The 13,006-nt window shown below is 42.7% G+C and overlaps 1 protein-coding gene across 11 annotated transcripts in view; it reads right to left on the reverse strand.

Annotated features, from left to right (window-relative positions):
• Positions 1–12,784, reverse strand: part of DCAF6 (DDB1 and CUL4 associated factor 6) — an 81,396-nt gene extending 68,612 nt beyond the window's left edge. For 3 of the 11 annotated variants that reach the window (XM_027449395.3, XM_072025218.1, XM_072025213.1), the window contains exons 1-2: positions 12,535–12,781; positions 176–237 (exon numbers count right to left, since the gene is read on the reverse strand). In XM_027449395.3, coding sequence (XP_027305196.1) covers positions 176–237; positions 12,535–12,628 — 156 coding nt within the window. In that variant the 5' untranslated portion in view covers positions 12,629–12,781. Of the gene's footprint in view, positions 1–175; positions 238–12,534 lie in introns of all 11 variants that reach the window. The other 8 variants (XM_027449392.3, XM_027449389.3, XM_027449393.3 and 5 more) reach the window with 5 other exon arrangements.
• Positions 12,785–13,006: the final 222 nt, after the last annotated feature.

The following is a 13,006-nucleotide window of genomic DNA, read 5'->3' on the forward strand; positions in this document are numbered from 1 at the left end:
CAAATACCTACAGAATTCAAATGTAGGTCTCATTACACAGGGGTTTCCAACTTAGCAACTTAGCTTTAATATACGGTATCTGCATTCCCAAGTCAAGGAACTCTTATTGTGGTAACAGTCATAATTTAACATCTTTTAACAAACAAAGAAAAAAAAAAAGCAACAAGTCACTTACACATCCATCGTGCACATTCAAGGTTGCTTCAAGTTTTAATCTTTGGATAAATTCTCTTCTCCCTGTGAAGAAAAATACTCATTACATACTCTATTAAACCAGTAACACTGAAGAAGCTAATTAAGACCCTACTAACAGGCACTAATGGGTAAAAACCTGAACAAGAAAGAACTGGAATATAAATCTAAGTCTTAAAAGAATTCATTTCATTCTCATTTCACAAATGTTAAGACAAGCATCGCATTTGCTAGCTTTTCCATCACCTTTAAGAAGAGTGTAGAAATGGTGAAATGCACAGTTCACAGGTTGACACTTCTCCTGAAAATAATAGCTAGAAAGCTGAAAATAACCCTGCGGGTTTTTTGGTCAACTTAGCTGAAGACAGCAAGTATAACAGTTTTAGAAGTATGACGTATCATATAAGGCATACAAAGGCACGTGTTTAGGTCTCAAGCAGAAAGTAAAACAGTGCATTGAAAACAACATGACCTCTTCATAAACTAGGTGTTTAAACTAAATGAAAATTGGAGATACTAGGTTAGAGTAACTTTGTTTCATGAAAACAGGTTATAATGAACCTAATAATCCTGGGAAAACACTTTCAGAAAAGGAAAACATTGATAAGCCTGATCTTTTTACTAAAATCCTGAAGCTTCTTAAGCTCAAAGGACATTATCTTATTTTGTCCTGTATTTGTATAGCTCTGAGAACAAAACTCTAGGTAAGATACTAGGCTGTACTGTTTTTGAATACGAAACCTAGTGAATTCAGTCACAATTAACCTTCCTTCAGGGAAAATAAGGAGACAGGGAAAGAAACTGCAGCATCAGAGAGCCTTCTCCACACCTGAAGACCCTACATCTCATGACTTCTTTAGGTCCAGCTCCAAGGAGAGCCCATCTCAGCGCTAGTGTTGTTGCCTCTGGCACTCCAATAGAAATTTGGGACCGTAATTTCTCCTCTATCTACTTATTTCTTCATTGTGTCTTTTACTTGCCCCAGATACAATCCTGAACTGGAAAAGACCACCTGATATCCGTGCCTGGTCCCTCAATCCCAAGCACCTGACCGGGAGCATGAGATATGAGTTAAAGAAGGGGTAGAGTTAAATTTCTTTCCAACACCCTCTCTGTATTGTTGGTGGGCTGTTATCTACAGATAAATCAGGCGGTTCAGTGAGCATTCAACAGAGATAGTACAGAAACAAACACGATAAGGGGCACTGAAGAAATGTTAAAATGCGTTGCTTCCAAAAACCTTTCTGTGTGATAAAGTACTCAGCCCAATAATAAGACAACAGAATGGATTGCTTCCAGTTTATCTTATCACTCAAGACTAGAACCAGCAGATCCCAAATGTTTTTTTTTTCCTAAAATAAAAACAGAACTGCATGAAGAAACAGATCTGAAGAAAACATCATCTCTGCATTTGCTGTTTTTAAAAGCTGAGTTAGCAGTTGGTGAAATCTTCCTTGTACTGCAGCAATACCTTCCTTAAAATTACTGGTTTGATTAAAAATTTCAGCCATAAATAAGTACTAGGGTTTTCTCTTACTTGTCACCTGAATATTTTTGCAACTTCCACATTTTTATCATTAAAAACACAATCCCATTAAAAACACAATACCACTTATCTTGCTAATAAATGATTAATAAGGCTGCATCCCCATTTCACTCCAGGTGCATCACAGCTCTTACTCCTTATACTTTCTGAAAGTCAAATTCCCCTTAGCAAGGGCTCTGCTCTCCAGGGTGACAAGACACTTGGCAAATCCTTCATTCTCATTCACGTAACGCAGTGGCTACATGTTCCCTCCATCTCACGCTGAAGGCAGCCTTCCTGTCTCTCCCTCCAGCTAAGAAGATGGGGCAGATACAGTCTTTTGCCAAAAGCCCCTAAAGTACTTGTTTCTGGCATCAAGACCTCTATTGTTTTGGTTTGACTTTTTTCCCCCCCTCCCCAACACTGCATACAGGCTCTATAAGAGCCAGAAACTGTTTCTTTTCCCCTCAACTACGCGCCACCAGAGAATGAAAAACTCATGTCTGAGAGGATGCTTCAGTACCCGATTTCCCCTATGCAAGTAAGGCCTGTTTATGATAGGGACCAAGTGGCCAAGCTGCCATGGCACAGATCACCTCCCTGGACAACAGACCACGCAAGAGGTTTGCTTTGAAACCCTTTAGGTGAAACTATTGAGAAATAACCGATGACCAACAAAGCACTGTGTAGTTTCAATTGGCAATAGTGACCTCCCTGTGAAGCGTTTACACACCTAAATTTGGAAAGCTCTCAAGCTAGCGCTGCTCTCACCCATTTTCAACAGACGTAATACGCTGCTGAAGCGTCAAGGGATAGCATCCCTCTCAGTGCAGCCATCAGTAAGACTTTCAGTTTTTGTCCATCCACCCAATTTCACCAACCATGAGACACTATCGAAGCCTAAAGGCATAGTGCCATCCTCCATACAGTACATCACTAAGCTTTTGAGCTATTTTAAGCTAGAGACTATGGGACCATTTGCATGGCCACATGCTATGCGTGGAAGAAGCCCCACCCTGAGGCACTCATCACGTGAATTTACCCACAGGAAAGCAGGCAAAAGAGAAACTGCAGACACTTACTTTTAAAGTATTTCTTCAGGATGTTCCCCTGCACACAGCTTCAAACCAAACAACGCCTTGCAACACACGCCCCTCTGGAGAATTACCTAACTCTGGGATTTGGGCACATATACACAGGTCCAGTCTCTGGTAGAAATACTAAAAATACCACCATGTCCCTCATACTCCCCACGTGTAACAGTTATGACACCGTTTCGGTCACAATCCTCAGTTTAGAAATCGCTGGTCAGGTGCTTTCTACATTGGTATTTTGGCAAGAGTACGTGTACCTCTCTTTTGTAAGTGATGTACTCAGTGGTAGTTCAGACCAGATGACAGCAGCGAAGTTTAACGCTTCAAGCATGTAAGACCTTTGTGTTCTTGAAATTGTACTCCAGAATTCCCTATTGAAAAAGTCGAGATCATTTCATGAAGAAGATCTGGACCAGAAAGAGTGTTTGTGCTATACAGCAATATAACCAAACTTTGATCCAAAGCTGCACCAGCACGAGCCCTTGAAAGCCAAGCCTTATTCCAAAAAGCAGTAATAGATCCTGTTTGTCAAATGAACGCGCGTTTATAGCAAGCTAGCTCTTCCCGAGGCCAAGTCCCTCGGTGCTCGCTTGCTGTGACATTTGAAATGCCCTACTTTAAAACTGAAACAGAGCCAGCATCTGTTCCCAATGCAGAGCACATGTTATCTTGCACTCCAGGAGCATTTCAGAGCCACTCTTGATTTTTGAGCATAGTGTTTACGTGTTGGCAAATCCAACTCAGAAAAAGATGACCAGTCCTAGTAATTTGTAAATTTGGTAGCTATTGGGCTATGTCAAATTTTGTACAATGATTGAGGATAACTTTTGATCCGCATCTCAACACGCTTATTTTCTTTAGCAAATGTCTATGAATATTCCACATGGCAAACACAACTACACCATGCAGTTAACAGGACTACACACAATAAGCACTAAATTAGCTTTCATCAAGAAATATTAAAATCCTTGAAAAAGAACTGAAATCTCAAAAAACATTTATTAGCTGCACAGACTGAGAGTGGCCCCGTTTTACAGACACAGATTGTGACACACGAAATGAAAGCAGCTTATCAAAGGAGAGAGTGAATTGCCAGTACTGCCAGAAACCAAATCCATTAGCGTGACCCCACAGCCCTTTGATTGAGCCCTTCTATTATATCTCCTAATTGTTCTGGGCTACTACATGAATGCCAAAAAATAGGATAACTCTTGCTTTTATCAACCTTAAAAAAAAAAAACTTTCAACTTACAATGGACAACTGCTTTTTTATGATTTAAGTTCAAAACAGGTAACTTAAATTCTTCTCTGCTTTTAATGATAATTTAGCAAGCCTAAAGGTGAACGCTATAGGGAAACACAAAGCATGTTAATTTCTTTGAAGATACGATACCTACTTGCCATTTTAATCTGCAAGAGCTTTGTTACAGAACACACAGAACTAGATGACTTAGTGTTAATCAAGCTTGCACTTAAAACCCAAGACATACTTCAGAATAAGCTTCATGTACAAAGACACATAGAAATTTCACATATTAACACCAAGAGTGAAACTACATAAGACAGGACAACGTGCCCTGATTTACAATCCAGCAGGCCTATAAAGTCTCTTGGTGAGCATTTAGATACAGAATTGTATCTCAAAAGAAATACAAAGTGAGATCTACTGAAATTAAAATACTTGTCTCAGTAACATCATATATTTTAGGGTAATTAATAACCATTCTGGAAAACACTTCCATTTTGGTTTTCTTCTACCAAAACTGCAAGAGTAGGTTACTACAGGCAATGACGCAGACAAGAGTTATTTGCAGAAGTGTCTGTAGTTGCTTTTCAGATGTATTTCAGGCTCTGAAAGCATCCATTTCTGAATATAAGCTTCCACTGAGCTCCACCACTGATAAGACCACAAGCTTTAAAGCTGGGAAAATCATCACGGACAGCTTGTTTAATTGCTGTTTGATATCTACCATGTTTTATGCTTCAACGATACTTAATATATAAAATTCATTTGCATTAATGTCAATTTTTAAGGTGCTTACAGTGGCACAAGTGTGGTGTAAACCTACTTATCTTAGAGATGGCATTTATCAGCATATTCTAAGTACTGGCCTGAGAGCGAGCATGCCATAGTGGCAAGTACTAAGTGGATTTCATTCACAAGTACACCATACTCTGACAGCTATCCTGTCCCGCTCACGCTGTCCACAGTAAAGTCTTTTGTACTGCTCTCACCCCAGACTGTAGCTGAGCAGAAGACAAATCAGTGTGGTTCTGCAACAGGAGAAATTAAAACGTGCAGTTTCCATATTCATTCAGTTGTTTAAAGTAACGCAGTGATCATACACAAACTACTCAGTGAGATAAAAGGCATTGGAAATTTGTGTATTATGTGATATTTCTAATTTCTACAGAGCTAAGGATAAAAATTATGCAATAATACAAGGAGAAGCTGTATCTATGCAACAGCCAGCCAAAGGCAAAAAGATAACAGGTACCAACACACTTTTCTCAACACAAACCTATCAGAAATAGCTTGTGTGATGAACCGGATATACATGTATGATTAACCCAATGCAAAACCACTTTCTGTTTTCTCCACAAGCATTAAAGCACGTCTCACATAAACAACCCAAAATTCTAAAACAGATACCAGTATGAAACTGAATCGTCATCAGATGAAGAAAACTGCACTTGAGCCTTGTTTTCTTCTCTTTAGAAGAGGTTTCCACTAACTGAAGGTAAAAAGCAACAGCGTGCAGGATGTTGCAAGCTGGAGGAAATGGTGTTACTGCAAGTTGGGATGTGTCTTAACATACCACAATATTAACGTGGTATGAAGGGAGTAACATGGGCCTTGCTCGCAGAACTTCAGGAAACACACTTCATCACGTCAGGTACTTTGTGTCATTTTCTCAAGTGCTTCGTGGAGCACCCAAGGGTAATAAGGAGCTCAGTATTTCAGCAGGAGCAGAGGATGTCTGTGAAGCAGAAATGGGGATATGACTGCCCCAGTGCAGAAGTGAAGACATCTGGCAGCAGAACCACAAACTTCTGCCACCTCCATGCATTTCAGATGAGTACCAGAGCATGCAAAATGGAAGCAAAGAAAAAGTTAGGGGAATCTGCTCTTAAGCACATCCAAGCAGGCTGAATGCTGCTGCCAGTCCTCACACTCACCTTTCAGTGCCCATCAGTGGTTGCTGCCTCTTCAGCAGCCAGCACAACTCACCACCACGTGGTTACTCCCTCGCCCATTCTGGACCAAGGTTCGGGGGTAAATAAAAGTCTCCTATTTAAAGTTGTCTAAGCTAACTCAACCCACATTTCTAAACAGATTAGGAAGTGATTATATAGGAGCTTACTGGCATATCTAGAGAGATGTGCCTTCTGGCAAAATAAAAAAGCAGTCTGCCTTTCCCACAAAGATGTCTCAGCAAAACCGAGAATTTGGGCCGTCTGGGAGCGAATTAAAGCTCTTACTATTCTGCACACTTACCTAATTAAAAAATACTGTCTAATCCTAGGCAGGATGGGAATTGTAAACTGTCATATTTGGGGGAAGACGTGAAATAGACATAGATATACGCACCCCATAGCAGATAGAGCTACATATCGCTGTGAGATTACAAGCGTAAGCACTTGGAAATTGCCCAGGATTAGAGTTTAAAAACAGCCAACGTCAGAAGTTGAGCTAAAGTAGAAATCTGAGTCTTGCTAGTAGGTGACTATCAAGCAACTCTGTGACGTAAATTGGATTAGAAGTGGGGATTCAAAGGCTAACAGGAAAAAGAAGCTCACTTTTAAAAGTTGCTTGGCGCAATAAATTGCATGTAAATGACAAAAACAACCAGCCTAACTGGTTGTTTAACTCCAGAGAGTCATTTTTTACTGAAGAGAGATTTCAAGACGTAACAATGCTTCTAGAATAAGAACAAATGAAGAAGGAACCTTATTTTTCTTCCTTTCCTAGGAAAGGTAAATAATGGGAACTACTGGAAAAATAACCTCAAAGCAATGTTACCTAAAAAATGAGGGATTTTTTCAGTTTTGTGTAATAGTTTTCTAGAGTGGCGAAGTTTCAGTACTTGAACAGAAGCTGGACAAACTTAGCTGACAGCTCAGACCGCATTCAGTTCACAGGAAGGGAAGCATGACCCTCATCTTCCTCCTGCTAAATAGAGAGCAGCAGCATTTACATGTTCAATTCTCCTGAGGAAAGCCTGCACATCACCAAAGAACAATATTAAAATTCACAGATGTTACTCAGATTCCATCTCATGATATTTATGCTCAATATTTAATGAGTCAACCTATACCAAAGCATCTGGGACACGTCTGATTCAGTGACTCACTGAGCCTCAAAGATGGACAAGAAGAAGCTGAGACTTGCATTTCATTCCCGAAAAATCCGGCTTGCTTTCAAGACTGGCATACTTTATATACAGACTGATCTTCTTCCTCATTGCCAGGACAGGGCCGGTCTCAAGTATCAACTAGTTCTTGATACATGATCAGTAATACCCTACTGGACTATTTTGGGGACATTCAAAGCATAGAAGATCAGGAATCACAAGTGAAGTCACAAGAACTCGTCGTATTGCAGTGCAACAGTTTAGAAGTGACCAAACACAAGTGTGCTCAGTGTTTATCCTAATGCACTTAATGGAAACAATCCAACTAGAGGAAGACTGCAGGGAAGGAAAGAAAGGAAAAGAAAAAAAAAAAAGATATCAAAGGGATCTCTCACATCACTGCCTCATCTTGAAATATAAATCTAGTACACGATTTGTTTCTGCAGCAAGAGACAGCTTTCATGTATTCCAGGTTCATTATTACAAGATCAAGGTGCAACTTAACAACGAAACTGTCTGAAGCACTCAGGATCAAGACACAGGCAGTCACTTACAAAGCAAATACATTTTTTGTACAAAGAGCGCCTTTAAAAGCATACAGTGTAAATTCAATGGAAATATTGCAATCAAAGAATGAAAAGATATTAGAGTGCACACAGATCTATAGTCTCCAGCTGTCTGCACAAGACTGAGACTCCAAAGGATATGAAGTAAATATATTTGCATCCTAAGACTGATTATATGTATGGACATATATATATATATATGCATATATATTTTAAGTCTTGGGACTACAGCATACTATTTATATATTACATATTATTTATATATATTACACAAAAGGTTAATCCCTTTTAGAAAAGTAAAATAGTTTAGCTCATGTCATGCAAAGGTGGCAAAACTACTCAAAAGGCCTCTTGAATTTCTGAAGGACAGAAAATATTTTTTTCTACAAATTGATGTTAATACATAGAAGCTGAATTCCTATCAATCTCACTCTCTTATTTCAGAAGAAAAGTGCCAGAAAGCAGCAAGTAATCCCATTTCCTGTGTACCAAGTTTCTTTTTAATAGTAAGTGTAATAAAGTGTTGGCAATCACTTCAGAAGTCCTACTTTAAGTAGGAGCAAGGTGGGACAAATCTAAGGAGACAGAAGCAGTAACAGAAACCGTAACTATCAAACCACAGCAGCACACAAGGAAGATGTGACTGAGGTGAGGTCAGGCCAACCACAAGCAAAGACCCCCTGGGCAGCAGCAAAAGAGGCTGGCAAATTTCCACCTTGTGATGCCACATGGCTGTACTACTTACTTCCACGCACAACTGGCTCTTGCACATCCCCTCCCATAGCTCAATTCACCTACAAGTGAAATAATCACAGGGGTAACAACAGACAGACAGAGTGTAACGAGAACAGAGCATTCAACGCTCAGACACCAGAAATACTGAACCAGCATCTGTCCTGCCTCCTCGCTCACATCCCTTTCTGGTTCTCTGGTACGTATCGAGTTATAGCCAGCCAGCTTCTCTTTATTTGTTGCCTTCTCCAGATGATTCACTTTTTATTTTGCTTTATCAATAGAACGCTGCTTTCCACAAATCACTCTATTAAAACCTTTAAAGTGGCTGCCTTGATAATCTCAGTTGATTTATTTAGAACTAGAAAAAACAATCATTAATCTTTATGGAGTAGGATCACCCCAACATTTTTTAAAAGTGCTTTTATACATATGCATTGTGCCTGTCTATTCTTTGGTACCAGCTTAAATGAGATTGTACCAGGGAATTTGCTTCAAACATAGTCTCTTCATTAAACTTCTCCAAACCCATTTTGTTACCAACAGGTCTCAGTGACACACCACTCAATTGCCCATCTGTAGGTTCACTGAGTACAGTATTTTTTTACTAACAGAAAAAAAGAAAAAAAAAACACAGCCAGTTTGAGGCAATACCTACTCACTCTACTCTCTGGTGTTTTAACAATTAAAAAGCAGCATTCTTTTCCTGTAAATGCTCTTAAACATCTTAAACTTCTTTACACAACCACTGAAAATCCAACAGCCATACAAAATTGCCTGCCAGACATGTAATAGATTAAGCACATTAAAGGTGTTTGGTATTGTTTCAAGGAAATATTTTCCTCTTGTTCATTTATCACACTGCCAACTTCAATTCTGACTCCACTATTTTCTGTTATTCAGAAAGCATCGCTAATGAGGCAAATCTGGGGAGTACAGCTGCATCTTTCAAAAATCTTCAGCTTCACGAAGCATTTGGTGTGTGCAAGCACACATCGATACGGAGCTGGTCTGCTGGGCACACACAGGGTGAGGCACGGTGGAAGATGTACATCAGGAAGCTAAACGACTCGCGTGAAGAGAGCAGTCATTTGAGCCCTTGCGATCGGACAACCAGGCAAATTTACAGAGCTCCTTTTTCAAGCAGCAGTTAATTTGCTAGGCTTGCAGAAGGAAAAGCAGCATAAAACACTTCTCTTAATTACGGTTTTTAGCTGTGACAGATGCAGTCTCTTTAATAGATGCTGGAGAAGAAAAGTAATGCAAGAGGTTTAGGACATGAAATGTAACAGCACACCTGAAAATAACCAAACATCAAAATCATTATGCAAAGAATTAAAGATGAAGGCATAATTAAATACTCTGTGACCATCACCAACTACAAAGATGGTAACTGTAACACTGCCTGGCCCTTCCTCCTCTGTGTTATTACAAAGACTAAGATGCCACATGTTGAAATACAACTGTAGTGAAAGCTGGGAAAAATAACATCCGTGTTCTAGCTGTTTTCCCTAAAATTCAGGTTTTCATCTCTGCTGTTTTGGGGTGGGGTTTTTTGTTTGTCTTTGTTTGTTTTGGGTGGTATTGTTTTGGTTTTGTTTTTGTTTGGTCCAAGAAAAACTAACAGAGAGAATGAGAGTGTATGGTACTTTAGGAAATTCACACCCCCCACTCTGGGCAGCATATTTCAGGACAAACAAGACGTTCAACAGCAACACCCAATCCTACCCGCACAGATCCAGTAAGCTGCTACTAGTTTTATGTTATTAGTTGTTTATAAACTCATAAGTTAACGAGCTGGAACACAGCTGATACCAAAGCTACCTGGTGGGCCACACACCTACCAGCTGATGTGGCCTATCCTGTTCTTCAGCGCTGCCTATCAATGGTGCAGCTACCTTGCTTTAAATGTGTAATTAGTTTTGGTTTGTGTTGTAGTTTGTCCTGGGAAAGAGGGGGAGCGAATGGTGTCTGGTTCGTTTAGTAAGTTCTCCCATTTCCTATATATATAACAATGTATTTGCAAATCTTCCTGTAGCAACAGCTTTACACAATCTGACCAAAACGAGCCTTACTATAAGAAAATCAGTACTTTCTTTTCTTAAATCTACAGAGTTCAAACCTTTTCTAAATCTTACAAAACAGGATGAGAAAACCATAGTATTAAACATGCTACACCCTGACAAAAATTGCCCTAGAACATTAAATTTTTTTTTAAAAAGGTGGGAGGGAAGCTCAGCAGTCAGCATCACAACACTGTGTCTAACAAATCTGGAAAGCTCAAAAATGTCACATTGCAAGGAAGGAAGATGATAGAAAACCATGCAAACAAGAGTACCAGAAGCTATGGAGAATTTCCATTTTGAAACCCACTTTTATTGTACCAAGCACAGTTCCTGACAATCATTCCGAAAACCTTGGACTTGATTACTCTCTGCAAACTATTTTAGACTAATGGAGTTTCTGTGGCTAACCTACTATGCCAGTTAATTTAAAAAAAAAAAAAAAGCCTAAAGCCTTCAGTCTTCTTCACAGCTACACGGAGCCATCCTTAGCAGCACGACCCTTCACAGAAAAGCAAATAAAGCTGTCACATTAAATACTTCAGAGGAATTATGGATCCACTTCCTTCTTGCAATAAACCCGGGCTGCTGCTCCTCTAGGTAAATTATTACCGCAGTTCGTGTGTACATAGGCCCTCATTTTGGCAACACCAAACCCTTCATCTGCTATCAGAACCGATGTGTTTGTTAGTCATGGAAACGTTGCACAATGATAAAAAGAAAAAAAAAACGTAGCAAAAATTTTGGGATTCTTGGGAAACTAGCCTGTCTCTGAGTTTTTAAGTTGGATACGAGGATTTACTGCCAATGTTTTCCAGCGTAAAAGCACTGTGATGTTTAACTGGAAGTAGCAGGAAGCTCAGCTTCCTCCCATGGCCCAGCAGCAGGATTCCTCCCACTAGCACCAGGCTAAGCCACTGCCCCAGGTGAATGAAAGCAGGGTGCTACTGACAGCCTCCTAGAGCAGTTGGCTTTCTCTGGAGACTTCAGATACAAGCACTGTCTGAAATCGAGACTAATTAGCCCACAAATGCTGAGGAAAACATAGCTAACACAGATACACTGATAAGACCCACTTTTTCCCTCTGCCACCACATGGGGAAATCGCTCTGAAGGAACGATAACGAGCCAGAGGACACGTCCCAAGCACGCACAGCACCCAATCTGCGCTAGACTTTCCTCTGGAACTTTGTCCTGAACCGACAGGATTTCGGGGCAGTTATTTAGAGATCTTGCAAAACCAGGCAGAGTTTTGCAAGGACATAAATTCCCGGAGCGAGCTCTCCGCCTGGGGAGGTACGGAGACGATGTGCAGCTCCCTCCCGGAGCAGCTGTTTTCGAAGGCTGGAAGAGGCTATAAATAGAGTGCCACCTGATTGCCAGTCCACACGAAACTCACACACAGAGCAAAGAAGAAATGCTGTTACTCCTTCGGTGTGTTCCTCCACTCCCCGGGCACCTCCGGCACTGCCTGTATTTTATATCACTCTGAGAAGCCTTCTGAGCGGCGTACTTGCTGTTAGAGCTCTCTTTTGCCTCGCTGGCTGAGAAAGAGTAGGTGGCGAAAAGCCAAAACCTGCTTTATTCTCGTGAGGGCTTTGACAGGTTTATCCAAAAAAGACAAAAAAAAAAGGGGGGGGGGAACAAAAAAGCAGGAACGACGGCTGGGCGCCTTGACGGAGCAAACCACCTCAGCCGGTGCAACAGGTAGCGGCGCCTCGCCTGCCGGCTGCGGGGCGCCGAGCGCAGCCGGGCAGCCAGCACCGCCCGCACGACCCCAGCGGGGGGCCGGGGGCCGGGAGCCGCCCGGCAGCGCCCGGAGCGCCAGGGCCGCCAACGCCATTTTGCCGGCGCGGGGCTGCGGGCGGCGGGGCTGCCCCCGGGGCCGGGTGGGTCCCCGCCGCCATCTCGGGGGAGCTCGCTGCCCCCCCAACAACGGCTCCAACGGCTCCAACGGTTCCAACGGTCGCCCCCCCCCCCCGCCAACCGCCCCCCCCCAGCCCTTACCCAGGTAGTGGCGCCGCAGCAGGCCGGGCTCCTCCAGCCCCAGGCTCCGCTTCCTCACGTCCCACAGCAGGTGGGGGCAGCGGCCGCGGGACATGGCCCCCGCCGCCGCCGGGGGGGGGCTGCCGGGCGCTCCGCTGCCGCCGGCCGCCCCGCGCGATCACCATGGAAACCGCCCGGCCCCCAGCCCCCCGCCCCGCCCCAAGGCTCCGGCACGGAGAGGGAGAGGGAGAGAGGGAGAGGGGCGGGGCCGCCGCTCGAAGCCACGCCCCCTGGTGAAGCCACGCCCCCTCTGGTGAAGCTACGCCCCCAGGGAGCGCTGCCCCGCCCGGGAAGTGACGGACGGGGTGAAGCCGCGCAGCGCGCGGCCATCATGGGGTTGGGCGCCGGCTATCTTGGCGGGCCGCCATCTTTGAGGCGGGAGCGGGCCGGCGCTCTCGCCCTTCCCGCGGAAGGCCGGGACGGCAGCCAATCG

Source organism: Anas platyrhynchos, chromosome 1, assembly GCF_047663525.1.
Source record: "Anas platyrhynchos isolate ZD024472 breed Pekin duck chromosome 1, IASCAAS_PekinDuck_T2T, whole genome shotgun sequence".
NCBI lineage: Eukaryota > Metazoa > Chordata > Aves > Anseriformes > Anatidae > Anas > Anas platyrhynchos.